This window comes from Hypoxylon fragiforme, assembly GCF_022984875.1.
Source record: "Hypoxylon fragiforme strain CBS 206.31 chromosome Unknown GGS25scaffold_9, whole genome shotgun sequence".
In the NCBI taxonomy this organism is placed as follows: domain Eukaryota; kingdom Fungi; phylum Ascomycota; class Sordariomycetes; order Xylariales; family Hypoxylaceae; genus Hypoxylon; species Hypoxylon fragiforme.
In genome coordinates, this window is record NW_026054764.1 from 1,330,559 (window position 1) to 1,354,900 (window position 24,342).

A 24,342-nucleotide genomic window follows, 5' to 3' on the forward strand; every position below is an offset into this window, starting at 1 on the left:
CGATGCGTTGGCTGTGAATATTTCACTTTTTTCTTCCTTTTTTTTTTCTTCCAAGACATACTGGTCGTAACTAGCTGGGGACCGTCGATGTGACCTGTGTTGACACTCACTGGTAATTGGCATTTTGGTGTCGTGACTTGAGGCTAGGGTAGGGTTAGGCATTCTAATAAACATACATAACTACATGTAGCCCACGGGAATAGTACAACATAATTATATAGGATCCATATTAGGCACTCACTAGGTACCTAGGTAAACAAACTACTTACCTAGGTGCCGACCTAGCCACCCACAACTCTGTCACCGCTGTCGCAGGGCTGCCAATGAAGATGATGTATGAGTACCCCATATTCTTCCAACAAGTGCCCACCTACGTTCCCTGATGAACATCATCCATTAATCTCAAACCTTCGATGTCATTGAGATTTTCGGAACCTCACCGCTTTTCACGATTCCCGTCACGGATGGTGGCATATTAGTTAAATGAACTGGAGCATGACTGGCACGTAAGAAATCCCTCTCCACAGAAAACACAGTTACTAGCATGTGTCCATCAACGTGATTCTCGTGCGGCGGCGGGAGTATCGCAAAACAAAAAGTACGATTAGGTAGTACTGTGTCCTGATGCCGCAAGTCAGCGTGATATCGCATATGTATGTATGGATATGTCTACCTAGGTGCCTTAGTTATGTAGGTAACAATACCTACCGCATCTACTAACACACCTACCTACATACCTATGGCCTACCATCTCTTAAAATAGATGTACTTATTATCCGCATACACGTATATTCGGCAACTGTATATCCGTACGAGCTAGCACGGAGCAGCACGGCCTTAGTTTATTAATACACACTTGACCAGATCGGGGAGGGCTGGGAGGTTAGTTTAGTTTTCTGTGTGTAGTGTACAGATAGACAGTGGTAAGTACCCCTGTGAAGCCGAAGCCGATACCGATAGAACCCCGGCGTAGTCGACGACCGTGCTACAGGTGTCCAAGGTTTGAAGCCTCATTTTTCTCACAAATAATTTCCGTCGCACGAAAATCTTTCAATCGGCGATAGGTAGGGCCCTGGCTCAGCGTACTACGACGCAGTAGGTATAGTAGGCTGACTTAAGGGGGTTAGATCAACCAGGCGGTCAGGGGTGGATCTGTCAAGCCAAGCCCGCTTCGTTTGATTGAGGTGGATTCCAATTTCTGTTCAACAGTTTTCTAGAAGCATTCCATGATTCTCTTGGCGCGCTTTCTCCTTTCTCTCCTGTATGTGCTGTACATACATCGTAGTAGCCTTGTCCTAGTCCCTTTTTTCGAGAAAAAAGTCCCCATCCAGCTCCACGAGCCTCATAAGTCCTAAACATCTTAGCGTCGCCGTTTCACCGATTTTCTCAGGAATATTCGGCAGATCCGAGATGGCAAAAATGGGACGACAGTGGACAGATCGATGTTTCGATGTCGAAGACGACGAAGATGAAGCTCTCATTGGGCACTGGACACTGGACAGGTGGCTTCGGTCCTTGGCAGACGATCGATCTAGCCCTGGAGGTTATTTCAGGGCTTATTCCACTAGGGTCGTCGTCAGTGACTCGTCACAAAAAAAGCAAGTTGTAGTGTGATGTGATGCGATGCGATGATAAATCATCTCCCGTATGCACAACAACTCTTTGCCTTAAACTCGATTTGGCCTTTTGGCATACCAAGCAAGTGAAGGGTTACCAGTATCTTGGGTCTGGGGTTTCTTCTTCACGAAAGACGCCAAATGAGCCATTGTTCCGAACACCCTGGGTCGATTTCATAATCCTCCTATCAACCTGGAGTATACAAAATCGGATATCGACATGGCTACTACAAATACTAAGCACAGCCTGCTTTGGCCTTTTGTTGAACCCCTTACACAGCAGGGTAGTAGCTATATCTACCTACGGGAGGGTCGGTTTGCGAGAGAACTAGTGAAGTTCATCGTCTAGGCACCGAGAGGAAGCATCACTCCGGCTCGACGAACATTCTACCCTAACCCAATATTTGTATTTGTAAACAGAGCTTCCCTTGCGTCTCGGGATTATGTCTCGTTGTCGGAAGTATGGTCATGATCAGACTCGATAATCCCGTCAAAGCGCACCTTTTACATACTACTAGTACTAGGCCACCAGCAGCGGTGACAGCAGCAGCAGCAGCAGCAGCAGCAACGGCGACAGCGATAAGTAGATCACCGCTCGGATATATCTCATTCATAAGCATTGCCCTATATGCATGGATGTTGTGCGTGCTCACTGCAATCCTTCGTAACTCAGGCATTTTCGAAACTGACGAATCAGATCGACTCGTGCTGTGAATCCTACATAGATGCAGTAGGTACAGCTTCACCCACGTGAGATGGGTGTGACAGCCCTACGGCAACTTTACGGCGCCTAACGGCACAGAAGATGGAAAAGTCCCGTCTGTGCGTGGGGAGAAAATTCACGAACATGATAAGCCAGGGGTTGTAGGTCGTGCAGCACTATATTATGTATGTATGTGTGCAGTTACATAGGTATGTAATTAGTAAGTAACTCCCGAGGTCTACCATGCTATCTCTCTACAGGTGTGTAGGTACTTGACAGTCTACATACCTATACATATTACATACATGTACCTAACGAGGCTGAGGTTATGTACAGCAAGTGGTGAAGGCATCGATGTAACATGCGTCGTAAATGTGGGTGTAGTGCAGATATGCACGTCGCTGCTAGCTGCAGGTGCCCGTCCTGTTGGAGTCAGAACAAGAAACTAACTATTCTAGCCATCATATCTCCTATTCGCGAATTCCCTAGCGTCGTTACCTCTCAGTTGGTAACACAGTCACAGGGTTCGCTCTAGCGTACCTATGTAATATGGTAGACCAGCCAATGGCTTACCATCTCGTCGTCCTCTAGGCTCTGGAAGCTTCAAATCCCACTCACCGCCACATTTGTAAACGGTCAAAGGCTTTGATGGAAAGTCACCAGACAAGGGAAGAAAGTTACATCCATACACTACTACACACATACTCGGCGCAGTTATTCGATCATATGTATGTAGATTTATTAATGGACATATGGAGGTGGCATAATAGGATTTGACATCACGGATGCTACGGAGAATCAAAACATCAAACGGTTACGTACAGCTAGGTAGGTATAGCCTCAATGTGTACATACATGCATGTAGTAGGTATGTAAGCATTGTATGTACTATACATACCTATGTAGGTACATATATACTTATACACATGCACGCCAATTACAGCTGAACCTCCCAATTCAATTATTGTTGATCGACCAATGAAGGACTGTGAGTGACTGAGCTCTGAAACATCGACAGCTCATCACTATTCTGATTCACCTACGCCCGAGAACAGACCACCGTGCAGGGCGTCCTCCCCCGCGATATCACTCAATTCCCACGTGGGAAACAGGGGGGGAGGGAGACGATGAGATATCACCCCTGAGCATCGGTGATCTCCTTGTCCAATGAGCGGTCTGAGGGAGGGAAGGAGGTTGCGTAAGTTGCGACGGCCGACGTGGTCTGACCATTAATTATGATGATACAAGAAGTATCTATGCAGCCATATATTGCCGCCGACCTACGCCTTTCGTGCGAGACGATCATCACATCGTGGAATACAAGGTACGATATTATTATCTACATACCTACATGACTACATCCAGCCTACTATCCACTACATTTAGGTACCTACTTACTAGTATTGCACATGACAGCCTCCCATACCTTAATTGTCGCAAGGAGCTTCATAAATCGTTTGTGCGCAACACTAACGACAACCCGGTAATAACTCGTCGCGTATTACTACCATGCAACTATTATCGATGATGTGCTCGATCATGAACGCTTATGGACGGTTAATGTCCAATTTATCCATGAAGCAAACTTGTCTCTTTTCAGACACGTCTCCGCGTAGCAGATAGAGAGAGATAAGTGTGTGTGTAAGCGTTCCTGAATCATCTCTAGTATCTAGGCTGCCACAATGTGCCCTCCAAAACCCTGGGAGAGTGAAGGGATTAGGCAACCCGGCCACACCCTCTTTTCCGTCTTCTCGAATGGGACCAATGGGTACCTCATTGATCGACAACCTATCTTCCCGGATCTGGTCACGACTGTGGGGGATTTGCGAGCCTGCTCTATTTAAATTGAACCTGTAAGGCGCAAATCCGGCCTTCTGATAGGGTGTTTCCGTCCTCACGTCTGACAGGTACCAATATTCTCGGACGATAGTCGTTAGTCGTCATTTCACTAGGTTTGTAACTATCTATCTCTCGGGCATAAGACCTATTGAGCAACCATTGATATATGGTATTGCCGGCCAAGACCCATCGTATCGGTTTCCTGTCGCTCGCACACAATTTCCTATTCCCTAGGTACACTGCCAACCTATTTTAATACGCCAATCACTTTGGCTTTGGTCACGCGGCCGCTAAAATGAGCCAAGAACTCCCGAACGACGGATAAGCGGGAGCCTTTTCGCTCGTCAAAATTCGGGCTGACAGGCACGAGCGAACAGTGAAACCGTAATCGCGGGCGATCGTCGGCCCCCTCGTCGAACCTCTCACTCTCCGCCTACATCATCACTGGGAAAGTGGTGGGCAGCACTCTAATAGCGCATGGAGGGGGAACGCGATAGAAGATGGTATCATGTAGTTGCAGTGGGGGCCACCCAACACCAATAACAACAACAACAACACGATGCAAGATAACTATGCGCACATGTGTACGTAGTCGCACTCAGAGTGAAACATGTATGTAGATATATCTCGGTACCCTTTTTTTTTCCATAGTACATAAGGCTAGCGACACGAAAAGCTCCGCATCACAAGCCACGATCGTTTATCCTAATGATCAATAAAATAGGTATCTACCTCAGGTAGCCTAACCATGGTACCCACGGACCGAAGGCAAGATCGGCGCGTGGACCCCAAGTAATATCGTCAATGTTTTAACATACGATAACGAACGGGAAAACGCAAAGTCGATGTCGTATCGCATCATGACTTGAATGTTTTGGGTGAGAAAAAAAACATACATGTATGTACATTTGAATGCCCATGTATAGGTATGTATACTATCATGTACGAACCCCGAAAAGCGAAATACTAGTTATCGATATCCCGCTGCCTGCCGAGGGAATCCGACGCTCTGGTTTTGCCAAGAATCTCGATCTGCAATCTTGCGGCCACACGTGTCTCTGGGAGCACAGTCCCAATGGTAAAAAATCCCAAAAATGCAGCCGGATAAGCTTGACGAGGGGCGAGGGGGGGTATGGGGGAGAGAGAGATAACAAGTTTTCTATGACGAGGAGAACATGAACACAGCCAACAACAACCCCCCCTTCCCCTTCCCCTCCCCCTCCGTTCTCCTTTGGGGCCAATCCAAGCGTCGTGATCTATATTCCGATCCACCAATGGCAGGCTGTCCCAAGGGACTTCCATCCCGCCGCGCCTTGTTACAGTCTGAGGGATCCCGCGTCAGAACTAACTACGAATGTGCCACACGGAACAAGTCGTGGCAGAAGAGGGGAAACGGAAAGGGCAAATATGCTGATGATAGCTGGGAGATCATCTTGCGAAGATAGCTACTCTAGGCGAGAGGCGGTTCAAGCACGGCGTCGATACTTACTTACCTAGGTATGTACCAGTATGATATTATTCTTAAAATACTTCATGTGTGTGTAACTATTGTGTACCTATTGTACAATAGCGAAACGGACATACGGACTATGGTATCATAGCATGTAGCCCCAGCCACCACCAGTACACTATGTACCTAACCCAGCCAGGATTGCGCAACGTCGACTAATAGAAAAGAGACCGACGTAGCCGAAACCTGACTACATAGTATGTAATAACTAGTACCCATGTACTAACGAACCTAGGTCAAAATAAATCATTCCCCCCCCCCCCCCCCATCGTCAGCTGATGAACACCATCATGTATGGTATCGACGCTACAGACCCTGTCCTGCAGCCCTGCTACTGCTAAGGCAGAGATCCTAGCTCCAAAATATCTAGTGCCTAGTAGGCAGCTACATACTACTTATAGCTACATAATATTTACTATATGTATTGTACATGACATATGTATACATGTATGCAGGTAGCCAAGATGAACTTTGCTCCTGGACATGATACCCAATGCCGAGGAGCCCAAGCTAATCAGCAACCGTGACTCTTTCGCTTAGCTTGGGAACCTGGGAAACTTGGAGCGGGGCGTGGAGGGGAGGGGGAGCAACATGAACTTCAAGATGAACATGTAGGTAGTTATGTACTGTACATCGAGAGGTAATAGCGCAAGGGCAAAAGCAGGCTGAGTAGCAGCCCAGGGAGGGGTGGTGGGTTGCCGCATGAAAACGAGAAAGGCTGACGAATCGTGTTGACCTTCGAAATCCTGCGCGCGCCCAGTCAGTCAGTCAGTCAGCATTCTAAACCCAATGCTCTCAAGTTCACCTAATTGAACGGCTGACCATTGCCAAGAACGATATGCTGTCGACATATACATATGTAAAACCTAGGTTTACATACATAGTATATAGTTACCTGCTGCTGCTGGCCCATACATACATCAGCGGAGAATATTCCACCGCTTACCCTGCGTCACTAGGTCTGTACGTAGTTAGTAGTTTAGTAGGATATATATGTATGTACCTATCCAAGTCTGGTCTGTCTGACATATTGACAGCCTGGAAGGGGGGGGGGTTCTTCAAAAATGCATTTATTTATTTAGCTTAGCCGCTCGTAGAATGTCATAAATTGCTTGCGTTAACGACTAACCCAGAAGAGTACTATTTGCGTTGCGAGGTGACCCAAACGAATGGAAGCTCTCTCTGGCGTCTCCCTTGGCGGTCGTCCAATACATGTATGTATGCACTCCGCCGCAGCCGGGGATATGAATTGATACGTACCCTTCTACACACATACATACACATGCATACCTACATATGTACATACATAGTCACGTATGTATAACAAACCTCAAATTCATCCCAAACTGATATTGCGCGGGACTTACTGTGTACGCTCAGGACCCCCAGACTCAATGTTCTAGGTCACGGTTGTTGGTTGGGGTTTGTATACGACAAGGTGCGCGTGAAAGAAAGGGCCAAGAAAAATGCCGATCTTATCTCCGCCCACAGCTCCGGGAGGGAGATCACGGGTTAACAGGCAAGGTACCTATATGTAGTCCCGGGCATAGTCCTTTCGACGAAGCACGATAAATGCGAGGCATGAGACAAACAACGGCCGCCCACACGGGCCGCTTCTGCGGGGGGGAGGGGATACTATACTGGCAATCATATGATGAACGAGGGGGTAGGGGCTTTTCGACCGTGAGTCTGTAGTAAGGGTGAATTTATTTGCTATTATGTCTAGGTAGGTTGTCGCGGTGTTCGCAAAAACAAGTTGCTCATATCCCGATATATATTGGACCCCGTCCCTAATTTGGAACAAAGCCCGGGTGAAGGGGCTTCAATGTTCGTAGTTCAGGTAAACCGGCTAGGTTAGGTTTCCAAGTATCACACCTACATTTAGCTTCTATACGAAATGTTGATATATCACAATACATAACGTGTGCAATTCCAAAAGCTTGACATGTATGTACTTTTGCTCGCTAGACGTCGAAATCACCTGCGTGTTGGAACCAGCCCGAACTCATTGCGCGCATTAACTAAAATCCCATCAACCATGGATTTTCACAGCTGAAAACCATCACAAAAAAACAAAAAAGGAAAAAAAAAAAAAAGCCACACAACGTTGCCACCACCAACAATCACAAAAAGGGCAACTGTTGGCCGTTTCCCATCATACCAAGGGCATGTTCGTTTCGTCTGACAACTTTTGGTGGGAGTATATTTGGCGTTTGCTATGATGTACTATACCAGGTAGGTAGGTATAAACGGATTCCTATATTGCGCATGTGTCAGCACACATACATACATATCCATGTGCATGTAGATGCAAGCGTACTACCGGCAGTATGTATTGATATGCTAGTTTCTCTCCTTTGGGAAGTAGCTCCTCTCCCAGGTAGGCATAGCGATACATAACTTCGATGCGGAGCCATGCAGCAGCTCTCCAAAGGGCTATAAATAGAAATCTTACTCAGTTTTAGACATACATATAGCTATTTACTTTCTCCGTAGCTGGATTTGGTTAGACGGTTTATTGAAAATAGTGTCATTGTCGTATATTTACTTACTCACCTGTCTAAGCACCTAAAAATCATCGGCGGGTTGGATTTGCCCTCCACTGTCTGATACATGGACGATGCTGACAAGAGTATTACATATACGTTTGACCTCATAATTACAATATTGAAAGTGTGGATATCCATTGTAAGCACCTGCAAATTATTGGCTTGGTATAGGGGGCGGTGTTGACAACCCGGGCAATGGGGATATATTGATATCTCTTACAGAGACTTCTTTGGAGTTATATTTTACAAATGGCTAGGGACTGAACGACCTTGTCCTTTGACACTGGAATCTTCATAGGCATCGTATTGTTTTGGTACTTGGAAGTCGAAATACAGGACACCAAAGTACACATGGTATCCTGTATTCCATAGGCCGTGTAGTGTAAACAAAGGCGGATATTCCGTACATGTAGTCATCCATGGATCCTAATGCATATATTCAGAACCTACCTACCTGCATAGTAACCTACAGATTACCCTCATCCTCTACTTGTACCATGGAAGATAGAAACACCTGCATAGAACGGCGCAAGTACACTTAGACTAAGCACTTACCTAGGTACCTATGCACACACCCAATGTATGACCCCCTTCGTTCGTACGTAGATAGTATTACACCCCTCGATCCTTCATGTTCCCCCGCCTGTATACCGGAGCTCGGAGCCGGAATCTAACCGGCTTCCGCAGTCTCCGATTTTAAGCTCGGCGCGGAGCGGTGCCGAGCCCGAAAATATGAGGTGTTGATCGTTCTTGTTATTGTATCTTAAACCAACCTTGTTTAAACGTAATACTATACGAACTATGCTTTCATCACGCCTCTACCACTACTAAGACCGCAACCAGTTATTCCTTTCCCACTATCAAAAAAAAAAAAAAGTATGCATGGGGACACACACTGCCGGCCCCCTATTTTTCCCCTTTCAATAAAAAAAATGATCTGCACTCGCCGGCTCTAATACTCCGTCCCTGCCATGTCATTTGTAGACTTTACATCCAATCCAATACATTGAATGCAATCAGCAGACCACAAAACGCTTCTAATCTCTCAGACAGACAGAAAACCCCTTCAGAAACCGAGGGGGGTTTCTTAATGCAAGACACCTCGGCGTTGGGGGCTGGATAGGCGGTGTGGTTGAAAAAAAACCTTCGAAACTCGAAATTCTGCACACATCATACGTCACAGCATATAATTCCATCCCACATATCTAGTCAGAGCCTAGATTGTCTGGCTACATGACTTAGGTAAGATCACGCCCATGGCCTGATTGCTCGGCTTCTGTCTCACGAGGAAGAGAGAGGCTGATCTGGTGCTGCAGATTACATACTATATACTACATAACCAACGTGGCCCTGCAGCGACGTCTCAGAAGAAACGTGCGGTAAGTACCTACATAGGTAGGTTACATAGCGACGATTTCTGCCAAACTGGTCTCCGAGTATCAGTCTGTGTGGATGGATACACTACGATAGGCTTTGCCTTGCGTTCCACGGCAGAAGGATTCATGTCCGACGCTGCATTGACAATATACTGAATGGCTAGGAGGGGATGAGGGAGATGAGGTATTGCTGGATGGGTCTTATCCATATGCGTCTGCATATGTAGTTTGAAAAACAAATCTGTAACGATCTCCCATCTCTAAGATGATGGCGTTCACCGCCGAGAGATCGCTCTGGAACGATATGTAGTCTATGTATGCCTAGTAAGCAAACGAGAACGAACACTGGCAAACCGCAGGCTGTGAAGCTATGGTCGGCCGAATCCTATAGCCCACGTGGTCGAAGATTAGGGTGACGTGCATTAATACTACTCCGGTAACCACCAATCTATGGTTGGCACCGCTCACGAGATGTCTGCGCCGGCCGGTACTTGGGTCGACATTATGAAGTTCTCCATCATTGCCTGTCCACCGCTTCCGCCGCCCCCAGGTTTCGTCGCATGGCCGCTGGTCGCTGCGGCCGGCTTGCTGCCGCGACCCGCAGGTTGGGGGCCGCTGCCGATGCTACCGTCGCGGCGCTTGACAACGAGGCACAGCACGCGTCCATAAATAGAAAATCCCTCGTACGAGATGTCCATGGCCAATTTCTTTTTGTCGTCCTCTTCGTCAATGGAACCCTGCGCTGCAGTGGTAGCTTCCTTGCGACGTTTGGCTGGTGGTGGCCGCGTGCTAGCATCGTCATGATCAACTGGATCTTCATCACTGACAAACAGGCCGTCATCTTGGTCGTCTTCATCCTGGCTATCCGATACGATCTCTACGCCACTGTTTTGTTGATCAATCATGTCGGGATCTGCGTTTGCTTCTGTTTCCGTAGCTCTGCGTGCACGCTTGGGTCGCCTGCCGCTGCTGCTAGCCGCTGCAGTCTCATCTGCCACTGGGATGGCGGCCAAAGTGGCTGCAGCATCTTCGCCGTCACTCTCCTCCTGTCGAATTGTGGGAGCTAATTCCGCCGCGGCATCAACATCGATAGGTGCCTCGTTTGTCTCGCCGATGAGGCGACCCGAGTTTGAGGTTAGTTTGGTTTGAGTGGTGTCATGAAAATGTTTGTGCTTTGTGAGCAGCGAGTGGCGTGTGGTTGTCTCGGTGAGGAATATGGATACCTCGAAATCGTCTGTGATGATTGTTACATGCTGCAATCAACACAAGTGGTACCTACAAACGTATGTAGATCTCCCCATAGACCATAGACCATGCAGAGAGTAGGGCAGAATAGAGACCTGACGAAGACGATGTACTATACTAACCTAGGTATCTAACCTAGTCCTAGTATCATGTAAATGCTAGCATGTATGTACAGTACATTGCAAGCCTACATATATGTAGATGGTATGTATGTATGATATGGTCCAATGTGCTAGCTAGGTATGCAACCTACCTTCAACTACTACATCCTTGATACCTTTCTTCTTAGTGCTTCGTTTGCGACTTCGTTCTCGCTCCTCCCGCAATTTGGGTAATACGAGAGGCCGTATACTCTCAATGACTCTTGGCAGAACGGGATTCCTCGGGTTGAGAAGCCACGCGTGAGCCAACGCGGGATTATCCAGATAGATACGACACTCAATGACGGAATATTTGGTAATGCGAAGGTATCGTCGAATTGGGGCCATACCTAAGTTGGGAATTAGTAATTAATAGTAAGAAGAAGCGTGACGCATATCGCGGCACATGAGCATTAAAGAATTGAAGAGTTGAAGAAAATGTTGGAGGAATTGGATTATTTAGTCATTGACTCAATTCCACGAATTGGGGCTGGCACAGTGGCACTTGGGGATGGTACCTGCCTAAGGTCAGGGATGTCTCGAGCTTATGGCTCTGGGGCAATGAGCTCTTTATCGATAGGACCTCGACATGATACTAGTAACTATCGATAAGAGGTATTAAGGTTATCTAGTGGGGCCATAACTTGGCTCAATCGTTAGTTACCCTTTGTGGCTGCGACTGGCTGAGGAATTGAGGCTGTTGAATCCAAGCACACTGCAATCGATAAGACTCATAAATTATTCAAGGTTCTGTTTAAATTTATTCCCTTGAGAAGAAGCCGACTGCGAATGCGAAGCAAAAGAATATAAAAATGAAATAAAATAAAACATATCAACTATATCCAATGATACAATAGCTCTATTTCCATAAGTATCAGGTACCCAATCATCTACTTGTAATATGGTATAGATAGAGGCTATCATGTCGAGATCGTGGTCGGCGACGTTGAGATTACCAAAATCCACGTTTCCGTATGCTACCTCCTTGCCCCCCTTGCCCCCCTTATATAAACTCTAGCTAATCATTTCAGATTAGCCCGAGACCTCTCCCTACTGTCCGGGATCAGTATATCAAGCGATGTGCTGACGATCTCTACCAATGGCAGAAGGAAAACCGGCCCCCCGATGACGATTTTGTCCTTCACGATGGCCCGCCTTACGCCAATGGCAACCTTCATGTAGGCCATGCCTTGAACAAGATCCTGAAGGACATGGTCCTGAGGGTCAAACTATCGCAAGGTTGGTCGTCCTCATTTCAATCTCACCTACAAAAACTTTGCGTGAAGTCAATCTCATTCCTTGATACGCGTAGGCCGAAGAGTAGATTACATCCCGGGATGGGACTGTCACGGTCTCCCCATCGAGCTCAAAGCTCTAGAAAAATGGGGCACTAAGCTTGAACCAGCGCAGCTCCGGCAAAGGGCTCGAGAACTAGCCGAGTCCAATGTCCTGAAGCAGATGCACGACTTTAGGTCGTACGGTGTTATGGCGGACTGGGATCAGAAGTGGACGACGATGGATCTACATTTCGAGATACGACAGCTCCGTCTGTTCCGGGAAATGTTCAGGAGAAGTCTCATCTCCCGCAGATTCAAGCCTGTTTACTGGTCGCCCTCCTCAAAGACGGCTTTGGCTGAAGCCGAGTTGGAATACCGCAACAATCACGTTTCAAAGGCTGCTTGGGTCAGGTTTCCTATCACTGAAGAATGGAGAAACCTCCCTCGGTTCCAATGTCTCAATGACATAGAGGGGCCGCTGTATGCCGTGATCTGGACGACGACGCCATGGACGCTTCCCGCCAACAGAGCGATCGCTGTCCGAGAGGAAATGCAATATGATTTCGTTCACTACAAGGGCACTAGCCTGCTGGTAGCCCAGAATCTACTCGACACTCTCATCTCTAAACTCGGCGCGAAGGAGGATTTCGAGGTTTTGGGAACATTCAAGGGTGGGGACTTAACTGCCTTGAAGTACACCAACCGACTCCGGGGTAAGACCGCTCCACCACAACCGATAATACACGCCGACTTCGTGACAGCGGACTCGGGGTCTGGATTAGTACATCTCGCTCCTGGCCACGGATTCGACGACTATGAAGTATGCCGGGCCCATGGCATACCTGCGGCCACCTCCATAGATGACGAAGGAAAGTTCACCGCAGAGGCCTTCCCTGATGCCCCTGAACTATTACAGTCGGCTCCATCCGTGATAGAGGGTGGCGGCCAAAATGTTCTTGACCTTCTCAAACCATACGGCGACGTCTTACTAGTGGAGAAATACGTGCACAAGTATCCTTACGACTGGCGAACGAAGAAGCCAGTCGTGATCCGAGCTACCGAGCAATGGTTCGCTAGTGTGGCATCTATCAAAAAAGAAGCCGTCAAGGCCATCAACAAGATCCGCTGCTTTCCCGAGACAGGTCGAAGTAGGCTTAAGAGTTTCGTCCAAGGCCGAAGCGAGTGGTGCATATCGCGCCAGCGTGCCTGGGGAGTTCCTATCCCGGTTTTGTATGACGAGAAGGGAGCGGTTGTGGCGGACCTTCGTGTGATCAGCCATATCATCTCTGTGATTGAAGGGCGAGGTAGTAGCGATTCTTGGTGGGAGGATCCCCCGGACAGCCAAGACTGGGTACCGAGCGAGATAAGGAACAAAGGGATATATCGGCGAGGCAGGGACACCATGGATGTATGGTTCGACAGCGGCAGCAGTTGGACCATGATGAAGGGCCGTGCGAATGTATATTTAGAGGGGTCCGACCAACATCGTGGTTGGTTCCAGTCTAGTCTCCTCACGCGAATCGCCGTAGTCGCTGAAAAGAACGAGAAGGGAGCCCCTTTCAAACAGTTGATCACCCATGGCTTTACCCTGGATCAACACGGCAAGAAGATGTCCAAGTCTCTGGGAAATATCATAGAGCCGCAGCAGGTCATGGACGGTTCTCTCCTACCACCCATCAAACCGAAGAAAGGCAAGACAGGGTCTCCAGGATCACCCACTTTCGATGCATTAGGCCCAGATGCTCTTAGATTATGGGCTGCAAGCAGCGACTATACCCGAGATGTGACTATTGGTGTTCCCGTTCTCGGCGCTATCCATATAGCACTGATCAAATACCGCACTACCATCAAGATGCTTCTAGGCTCACTACACGAATCCGCTAGAACTTCACCTCTAACCACGGCGGATCATATTGCCATTATACAGATAGAGGATACGATGCAAGAAGTGCTCCATTCATTCAGAAAGCACGAATTCTTCAAGGGATTCGCCGCCTTGAATCGGTGGATAACGAACGACTTGTCGGCTTTCTATATTGAAGCCTCCAAGGATCGACTATATTGTGGCGACGGAGGAGGCGTCCTCGAACCTTTGTTGACTGGATTCCTGCGTATGTTGGCACCAATGACACCGTTACTGGTTGAAGAGGCGTGGGACCACCGCCCCGAGTGGATGAAGAACGACTCGTACGTTCGAAGAATTATCTCACCTTATGCGATAGCATTATCAACTAACCTTGGAGTACAGATCTTTGGTCCATCCTTTCCACCAACTTTACAAGGACCCTATTATTGATAAGACGCGTCTCACCCGTGATTTAGACGTCTTACGGAAACACTTACCAGTGCTCATGTCCGCCCACGCAGCCATAAAATCCGGACTGGAGGCCGCGCGAACTGACAAAGTCTTGGGATCGTCGCTCCAGTGTTCAGTCATCATCACTGTTTCAGACCCCGCTGTTCCAGACCCCGCCATAAAAAAACCCGCCAAAAAAGAACCCGCCATAAAAGACGCGCTGGAGGCTTACGCTGACGAGCTAGATGGCATGTTCGTCGTCTCCTCGGTCGAGCTCAACGCCACCGTCCCGGATGACGCAGCGTGGTCTTACGTTCGGGACTTCGAGGTGGAAAGTGGCAAGGGAACCGTAGTGGTTCTGCCGCCGAAGCAGGCGAAGTGCCCCCGTTGCTGGCGCTATGTTGCGCCGGCAGAGGACCAGCCGTGCCAGCGGTGCGAGGAGGTGGTGGCCAATAACCCTGTAGAATAGATCTTCGCCGCTTAGGTACTATGTATATATAGGTAACCTAGTATATACGGATGAATGCGTAAAGCTAATATCAGGAGGTGATATCATGATATCACAATGGCGTGTACGCCGCGATTTAGCGCACGTCTTCATCAAGCCTGTATATACTTGATGATAAGGAAGTGCCTTCGTGATGCCCAGGTGCTGCCGTCGTCTTTTATATCATAGATTCAAGAGTAACTGAACATCGTACAGTGAAAACGAAAACCATACCATCCCCGGGCAATACATCACTATATAGGAGGGGAGTGTAAGCTGATACTTGTACCTACCTACCCAACCTAGGTAGGTATGTAGGTACCCTAAGCAGGTATATATAACTACCGCTAGGGAATATGTTGCGCTTCGGCTATAGTTAATGTCACCATCTCTAGGTAAATAGCTTGGAACTTCCCGCAACTCAATCTCAAACGGCGAGTGAAATTTACAATCAGCTGACACTTGCTCACGTGGCCAGACAAACCAACCCCAGTGGTGTGAACCTTGAATGTTTATTCTTAGGTATATACCTAGGTCACGCAACCATACCTACATACATACCCAATGTACCTTGAATCAGACATCGCGGCGGACTTCCCTTGTATCATGCAGACAGACAGACAGACATATGTATGTACATACCTTCCACTTGTCTGGCTGGCTGGGAATATCTGAGATTGTGTGTGTGTGTGTGGGAAGGTGCGTGGTAAATACCTATACTTGCTCGGTAACTACATCGTAACTTCTACTGGCTAATCTACATGTACATAGAGACTGTGCGCGTACCTATATACCAAGTTACCTCCCTAATGTACCTACCTAGGAAGGTACAATACCTCCAGCAGATAATATGATTATGTACATACTAAGGTAGGAATAACTACATATGGGTACTAGTTACTGCTTATGTATTCGATGGTCCTCTACGATAGGCGAGTTCTAGTACCTAGGTACCCCGGTAGCCACAGCATTGTGCATGTGTCAGCGAGATAATATGTAACTACCAACTGCTAGACAGCGTTCATCCCCTCTACATAGGTAGGTCCTCACAAGGAAGAGCAAAGGTCCATCCAAATGACGCCGCTGGCTCACTTGTTTGTCTTCGTGATAAAATATCACCTCTCATAAGTGACGAGCCAGACGAAACACCATGGGTATAATATAATATAATCTATGACACCTCACCCCATCCCATCCCTTCACGTAACAGTGTGTATTAACAAGTAGGCACATTAGTCTTTCCACAAACGTGATATTTTATTGTTGTCTTTATTGAACTATCCGGCTTAAGTAAACCATAGTCGGAGCGAACAAAAGACTACCTAGATAGACACGAGCCGTGCCCACTTGCCATATGGTACATATTGTACATACAGCACATTGTTAGACTATTCCTGGATTAATTAGAATGTCCCATGGAGCAAATTAGCCATTGTGGAAGGAATCGCAAACTCAAAGCCTCCCAAACGCCTTGCCTGCTTGCCCGAAAGCGTAACAGCATCAAGGACACCGAAACACCGTACTGAACACCCCTAACGTGCCCGTAAACTCCTTAGTCCCCTAGTACTCTCGTCCCATTGTCCCATTGTCCCTGTATGTCCGATTTTCCTTCGTCAATATCATGGGTATCGTGCGTAGCATGCCAAGTCGTGAACCGGAATGTGAGAGAGGGGGAAATCAATAGCAAGGAGAGCGAATGTTTATGTCGTGTGAGTTGGGGGAAAAGGAAATGACAGTGGAAATGAACGAAAGGAAAAACGAATGAAAAGGAAATGAGTGCCGTGATTCCCCTTGGACTATAAGCCTTCGAGTGGAGCACGATTGCTACAACAATTCGGTAAAAGGCGCGTGTTTCTGTTCTTGCATAACGGGCACCTAAATGATGAAGAAGGGGAATTGTTAGCAAATGAATCACTTGGAAGTTTGTGGATGGATTGGCGAGTCGAGGAGATTGTACAACACTTACCAATAGGGGCGGGAATGACGGGCTTTAATGTTACAAACTCCAAGGCCAAGGACCATATATCAGTAAGTCGGTTCTTCTTCTTAGGCCATGTAATCTCGTAACAACTCCCAGGCTTAATAGGTTGGACATCATGCTATTACCTCTCTAAGAGGTACTATTTTGGCGGCGGCAGCCAATCGTACCAAGGGTAGCCTTTCCCAGGATCGTCCAGATGCGACGGCGGTTCTTGAGATAATCCATGCCGGAAAGCAAGCGAGAGTTGACGCTAGGATGGGCCAGCTGTCGGCACAGATACTCCCAGTCCAAGCCATCGTCCCAATCTTCTCCATGGCCATTCATCTCTCGCGCCATATCGATGTCCAAGTCGAACAACCAGGGGATCAGATCCCCATTGAACAATCGGTCTCTCCACCACCGCGGAGGCAAAACACGCGTGCACATCATTTCATCGAGTTGGAGATCCTCGAAAGGCTCCATTTCCTCGTAAATACGGTTGCGAATCTCGGGAGGCAGCTTATCCTTTATTGCTCGAGCCAGCATGCGGCACGCGAAAAATGTGCCGATGTCACGATGTTGGTGACTGATCTGACGGATGTTCATGCGCTTTGCGAGTTTTATAATATTGATTGTCGTCAAGCGAGGATGAGAGCGAGGATCGCGAAACTCCGGGGAGTTTCGCTGCAAGTAAATGCCATATAATCGCAAATCATTTACAAATGTGACGCCGAGGTACCGGTTCGGCTCGTCAATAGGATGCTGGAGAGGACCGAGGTTTCCAGGCTCCATCAGGAGCGCGCGCTTCATCCATATCTCATAAAAATGCGCGATGCCAGTAGGTGTTCCTCCATGTGCACCTTGCTGGTTGTATACATCCCGGAAATTCATATCAAACCGAGACTGGTAGCGACAAAAGCTTTTCGCAACCTGGAAGCATGAATGATGAACTGGCAAGTACATTTCAGTATCACGAGTGTCGATTGCCACATTGGTGACGTTGTTTGTTAGATAGAAGCCTGTAGGGCCGCCCAAAAAATGACGGACCCGATAGAAATCTATCTGTTTTTCATGATCTTCGGAGCGAGATCCACGGCCCTTGTCCCCTTCCTGGGATCGACACCATTCGAAGAATCCAGGTTTGGCTTTGATCAAGCCTGGACGCATCCAATCACGCACCGGGTTGCCAATCCCCGAGGAAATCTAGGAGTAATGTTAGCGAATTATAATTGCCTATTAAATGACATGAGTCGTAGCTACTCACCGTTGGTTTCAATATGACACCGCATATTACGCAGACCACTGCTTGGTTGCGGTTCCGGTGGAAGAATTCCGCCGGGTTGTCGTTGTCGATAGGGGGAAGATGATGAGGCGCAGGGACTGCCACTTGCCCAGGCATAAGAAGTTCGACATGACCAAGTGCATGAATATGGTGAGGTATAACATGAAAATTTGGCGGTTGGTTCGCCATAGTAGACAATACGCGATTGACTGTGTTGGTTGAAGTGAAGTTGATGAGAATTGATAGATGTTGTAATGTCGTAAAATACTGAACGTTGAAGTGAATGACGTGGAAAAGATTGCGATGGACGGAAGTGATTGAAGAGGTTGTGGAAAAGAAAAAGAAAAAAAAAAGAAAAAAAAGAGAATGTTATGTACGTGACACGACTGTGTAAGAACTTGGGCAAGAACGAAACATCCTCCTCAGGCAAGAACTAAATCACTAGTATGCGTTTACAGTCGTAGACGCGTGCGAATTGTAGAAAAAAGGCCACCCCCAAAAACTCCTGGCTGTAAGTTGCGCCGTGGTGCAGGCGACGTGTTGCTGTTGCTGTAACAATCAAAGAAACGGGGTAGCAGAAGTGGGCTACTCAAGTGTGCTACTCAGGTTACTTATGGATGGAGTCTTATTTGAGAACATTAAAAGAAAGAAAATTAATTCAAGGCGTAAGGTGAGAAAGATGAGAAAGTAAAGTAAATGCAGCAAATAAGCATAACCATTCAATGTTTCAATTCAATCAAGACCGTTGACACGACCTGAGGCTGTGACACAGACAGTACATATATACCTTTTTTCGATTCATCCAAAACTCTGTTCAATACCTCAGCTTATCATAGGTATGGCCTGAAAATCAGATGAAAAGTCCAACTTATACTTCGACTACCCCAGGTAAAGTGTACTAGGTATACTAGGTACCTTAGGTATGCTTTGTTCTTGATCCTACCCAGTACCGTTGGGAATGAGGCGCAATAAAAATTTTGATAATCAACGGGGCTTAGAAAGAAAAAAAAAAGGGGGGGGAAGGGGGATGGGGGATGGGGAAAGAGTTAGGTTAGATGATTATGCCCCCTTCTTCTCACTTGAGGGAGTCCAAGGTTTGATGCCTGCCCCCCTCCCCCAAAATATAAAACACTATTATGAGAATAATAATGAAAATTCAATATTCTTCCTGTGCCTATTGTACCTAGAAAACAACTTCCAGAAATCAAGGGGTATCCAGCATACTCCGGGCTAGGTCGATGGACAAGAATAGTGTAAACATGTCCCTCAACGCAATACACCCACCAAGACGCATTTTTTCAATCATCCCGAAAGAAGCAAAACACCCTGACACTTCACTCCATTACCGTCGCCAGAGAAGGAACTCTCATAATACAAATCCCTCTCATCTTGATGTAGCAATGACGAAGATGAGCCAGAAACGCCGGCCTATCACCACCAATTCAACCATCTTAGTTCAACCTCGGGCTCTTCCTCCTAGTGACGCTCTGTGCGAATACCTCTCGACCTCCACCAGGCACCATGGACGAGAGAAGGGGCATGTTCTCTCGTCCCTCAGCACCTGTCGACTTCTTGCTTGCTTTCGATGACCGTGTCGTCCTGCTTTTCTTAAGTAGCGGCATCGTAAAATCCCCATCTGTACTTCCAGCTGCCTCTCCCAGTCCTGTCCCACTGTTAGCGCTGAAGCCATGAATGGTGGCATTGGTGCGGGGATCGAGGTTGAGAGCGCCTGTCGTACTGAGATTCGGGTGCACTTCACGTAGACTCTTTGACAACGAATTTCTGTCTTGTTCTGAGTGTGAGTAGGTGCTACCTGAGGAGAAGGGCCTTGATGGCGACCGATTCTCTGGCAAGTTCAAGTCCGAGTCGGAAAAGACCTTAGCTTTGCTGGACGATGACTCCCCGTTGAACTTTCTAAGAAGCGATTCGTGAGCCTCTGTATGCGGAAGCTCGGTAGGGTATTGATAGGCCATCTTCTGCGGTGTCTCTCCAGTCGGTTGATATTCTTGTAGAGTTGCGCCATTGATATCTTCTCGAAGTTCAGAGAGGGGTTGGCAAACATCCTCCGGTAGAGGCTCTAGAGATTCTTGGGCATTGGCAACATCAATATCCATTTCCGAGCCTACAGTTTGGACCCTGGCACAAGTTGTTTTAAAATGGTCAGCAATATTCGCATATGACCCTTCTACAGTATTGGATAATTTCTCGATCGAGAGTGATTGTTTGTCGTGATGTGAGGCATTTTGTGAACGAGCGTGGTTGACAAAATCATCCAAAGATGTCATTTGCTCATCTAGATCTCTCATCTGCTCGTCTACAACCCGTATTGTTTTGGCATGCACAGATTTGGTGGTGTCCTGGATCGAGGTGCTGTATTTGTTTGCCGCCTGTCATCTAGTTAGTATAGGTTACCCCGTCATTGTAAGTGGAAAGGGGGCGGGGCGTCTTACAGTCCAATCGTCCTTCAACTTAGTCTTTAGCTTCTCACGCGAATTGGCAACGTCGCGGAGAAGATTGGATTCCCCTTCGTTCCAAGTATCCATTCCTTCGGAGTATTGAGCTATGCTGCCTTCTAGAGCAGCCCCATTCTCTTGCACATTTTGTTGAATCAACGCTGCCTTATTGGCCAAGCGCGACTCTTGGGCTTCAGCGTGGGAATTGACAAGTACAGTAATTTGTGCCAAGAGCTTCTGGCGATCTTGTGCTGCCTGCCTTCGTTCCTCGTTCATGACTTCTTGCAATTGTGTTGAAATATTAGTGTTTGACTGGATAAAAGTTTCGCCCGCTTGCTCAAGCTGTTCTCTGAGACCGTGAGACTCCTCTTTCTGTAAGGCAATGCGATTTAATAGCTCTTCAAACATTGATTTGAAGTCGTGACCAAGCGTGGAGTATGACAAATGTAACTGATCGTGAAAGCTGCTTAATTCACTTAGAACGTCCTGGGCTATCGTCTCGGCGGCCGTCGCAATGGTATGGAGACTCTCCCCCACTCTTTCTTTGATATGGTCACGAACTAACTTGATATCTTCGAGTACCTCATCCATCTCAACTTTCGAGTTCTGTTTCTGTTGCATTAATTCCTTCTTAGATTCGGCGAAGAGTTCAAGGTTTTGATCAAGGAAGGATTGAGTGGAGGAGAGCTTTAGCAGCTCTTCTTGCACGAACGCATGCATTCTTTCGGATATACTTGAAATGTGTTGCTGCTGCTCATTCCGGAATTCTTCCATGCGGGTTTCCACGAGCGAGGTCACATCTGAGACCTGGTCTTGAGCCGCTCTCCAATTAGATCGATTTAGCGACTGCAGATCTGATTTTCTCTTGTTCTTGGCTCGCAGGCCCCCTACATCTTTGACAGTCTTCTGAATGGTAGTGATGAGCTCACCGCCAATGGCCTGCATCTGTTCTTCGGTCTTCTGGTGCGCCTTACGTAGGAGGGTCTCTTCAGCTAGGCTCTTGCGGGTAGCTTCGAGTACGAGCTCGGTTTGATCAAGAACACCTTGCGTCTCATCTAGCTGTGCCTTGGTAGCGTCGTGATCCTTCCTCAAGCCCATAAAACTAGACGTCAAGGAAAAGAGCTCCTGGGTCTTATTCCGTAGATTGGATTCGAGAGTTTCAATCTTGGCGGCTTGTTCTTCATTTTGAATTCTACGGGATTCACTTTCAACCGTCATTTCTTCGTAGTTTTCGTTCGACAAGTAAACTCCATTGCGCTGGCGGGTAGCAATGAGCTCGCTTTTGAGTCGTTCAATCTCGTGTGTGAACTCCCTGAGCAGGGTCTTTTTGTTGATCATCTGATTAACCTGAGGCTTGTTCCTAATATTCTTTGCTCTAAAAGCATAATCAAGCGTTGATATAGTTTCCTCAAGATTACTTTTCGCCGGTGAGATGGTGGCTATAATGCAGGTTTTGGTGCGGCCACCAAGAGAGTCTTGCAGGAGCCTGGTGAGTTTGGATTCTCGGTAGGGAATATGCGAACCACGATCAACTAGTGCGTTGATAACTCGACCTAGAGTAAGCAAGCTCTTGTTGATTAAGCCGGCCTCGGCGGCTCTCTTATTCTCAGCTCCTGAGCGTTGGATATTCTCACTCCCAGCAAGATCCACTAGGTTCAACTTTCCAGCACTGACGTAATCCTCGCCATCTTCTCCCGTTCGTTTGACACAAGCTGTGATGGTGAATACAGTGTGACTTCGGCTGCTGAGGTCGTTGCACTTTGTGGCGGCTACTTGGCGCTTTAGACTACCATCCTGTAGAAGCTTGATGCCTTCCGCTGCATTCTGGATATGGGACTCTTCCATGCCTTGGACAATCGTGGTGGCGTGACCTTTTCGGGATGTATCATCAAATATCTTTAGCTTCGCATTTTCCTCCGCAGAGATCAAGTCCCGAAGTTCTTCGTTGTATAGCTCAATAAAGGAACATTTGACGAAGCTCTCGGTGTCTGCTGAGTCTAATTTGTTGAATAGCGAGTGTAATACTCGAGGAATAATTCCAGCGGCATCCGAGAGAATACCGAACGTCTCATTCATATCGCCGGACATGGTGTATGTTTTGCCAGTGCCAGTCTGGCCATAGGCGAATATAGTACAATTAAACCCGCCAAGCATCTGGTCCCTGATTAGCTAGCTGTTTTGGTTGGTAGACTGACATGCTTGACATACCTCCTCCAATATTGGCTTGACGACATCATCATATATCATACTCTGGTCAGCAGCTTGGGAGAAAACACGGTCAAAATTGTAGGTCTTATTGCTCAGGGCATTGGGACCCATGGACAATGTGACTAGTTTTCCTTTAACAGAATCAGTGGAAATAACGACGGCACTGTTCTCTCGGACTTCTCGTTCATTGCGTCCTCGACATCGCACAACAACATTGATATTAGTCTCTTCTCCAGCCTCAAGCTCAAAATCGCGGTCCTTGCGCTTGGTACTTGAGGTAGCAACAGATGATAGAGAATCAGCTGGTGAAGGGGCAGCAGTTCGATCGATTCTTGCGGCAATGGCGGCATGATGATTAATTGGGTGTCGAAGCGATGATGGCCTGGTGGTAGGTGGTCGAATAGCAGGACGTCCAGAAGCACCCAAACGGGCGCTGGCAGCCGCCGAGGGCCTCTCGCTCCTGTAAGAGCGGCCGTGCATCACGGACGCGATGCTATTTGAGCTATTTGAAGCTAACAACGTCAGACGTTGGAGTGTTTAGAATGGAACAGAAGAGAACAAAACAAAACAAAACAAAGGCGGGACAGGATGAAGGTGTTAAAAAATAGTACGGTGATTGTATCAGAAGAACATTGAATGAATCAATTCATAGAAAATCACTGCTGGAGGCAAATGTGGGATGAGTTCGCGTCGACTACGACAAAGTACTAAGTAGACATGCAAAATTGGTGAAAATTGATGTTAAGACTGGGATTTGATTAATCGTGCACAGATGCAAGACGCGATGTTGTACGAAATACCTAGGTACATTACCTACCCTGGGCAATCATGCACCTGCTTTGCCAGTTTAGGGTAAGGTCCACTAAAATCATCAATAAAATGTACTACAGTAAACCTTGGCCATAACGATTCGGTAGACAACGATATTTTTGTATAACGATATAATTTTGGGAACATTGCAATTTTGTATGGGAAATAACGATATTTTAACCTTAGCGATATATCGTTAATTTTTTGACCGCCACCACCAAGATCGTTATGGACCATGTGTAAAAAACCGTTTATTTTGATAAATTTTTGGTGGAATAAGTGGAATTTTGCGTTTGGTAGCCAATTGGACTGCCCTTTTTTCAGGTAAATCTAATCACCGCCACGATATCTAATCGCCGAAAAATTGGCTTACTGCATAATATCTATTGTACAATATTTTTCATAAAATAGTAAGTACCTTTTCCAATAAAATGGCAGTAAAGGTACAACGGCATTACACGGACCATGACAGTGGGTCCATTTCTACATAACGATATCTCTCTATAACGAATTAAGGGTGGTGTTTTTTCCATATCGTTATGGCCAAGGTTTACTGTATCTGTTGCCCCAGCAACTTTAAATCTATTGCAA

General features: G+C 47.1%; 5 protein-coding genes across 5 annotated transcripts; 2 read left to right on the plus strand and 3 right to left on the minus strand.

Moving 5' to 3' along the window:
* The first annotated feature begins 5,943 nt into the window (after positions 1-5,943).
* Positions 5,944-7,400, plus strand: GGS25DRAFT_507227 (uncharacterized protein). Its single transcript, XM_049262372.1, has 2 exons — positions 5,944-6,982; positions 7,049-7,400. Exon 1 carries the CDS (start codon positions 6,507-6,509, stop codon positions 6,753-6,755), a length of 249 nt encoding a protein of 82 aa, XP_049113058.1. The 5' UTR covers positions 5,944-6,506; the 3' UTR covers positions 6,756-6,982; positions 7,049-7,400.
* Positions 7,401-9,935: 2,535 nt separating this feature from the next.
* GGS25DRAFT_450438 (uncharacterized protein) lies at positions 9,936-11,491 on the minus strand. The gene is made up of 2 exons (XM_049258821.1): positions 11,092-11,491; positions 9,936-10,827 (listed from the first exon to the last, which is right to left on the minus strand). Exons 1-2 carry the CDS (start codon positions 11,324-11,326, stop codon positions 10,058-10,060), a joined length of 1,005 nt encoding a protein of 334 aa, XP_049113059.1. The 5' UTR covers positions 11,327-11,491; the 3' UTR covers positions 9,936-10,057.
* Positions 11,492-11,900: 409 nt separating this feature from the next.
* On the plus strand, positions 11,901-15,020 carry GGS25DRAFT_525439 (isoleucyl-tRNA synthetase; the record flags this gene model as incomplete). Its single annotated transcript, XM_049264781.1, has 4 exons — positions 11,901-11,950; positions 12,015-12,217; positions 12,291-14,442; positions 14,504-15,020. The coding sequence occupies 4 exons, from the start codon at positions 11,901-11,903 to the stop codon at positions 15,018-15,020; spliced, it is 2,922 nt and encodes a 973-aa protein (XP_049113060.1).
* Positions 15,021-17,148: 2,128 nt separating this feature from the next.
* On the minus strand, positions 17,149-18,469 carry GGS25DRAFT_525440 (uncharacterized protein; the record flags this gene model as incomplete). The annotated part of the gene is made up of 2 exons (XM_049264782.1): positions 17,149-18,201; positions 18,263-18,469. The coding sequence occupies 2 exons, from the start codon at positions 18,467-18,469 to the stop codon at positions 17,149-17,151; spliced, it is 1,260 nt and encodes a 419-aa protein (XP_049113061.1).
* Positions 18,470-19,731: 1,262 nt separating this feature from the next.
* GGS25DRAFT_525441 (kinesin-domain-containing protein) lies at positions 19,732-23,421 on the minus strand (the record flags this gene model as incomplete). Its single annotated transcript, XM_049264783.1, has 3 exons — positions 19,732-20,667; positions 20,731-22,887; positions 22,942-23,421. 3 exons carry the CDS (start codon positions 23,419-23,421, stop codon positions 19,732-19,734), a joined length of 3,573 nt encoding a protein of 1,190 aa, XP_049113062.1.
* Between the last annotated feature and the right edge of the window lie 921 nt (positions 23,422-24,342).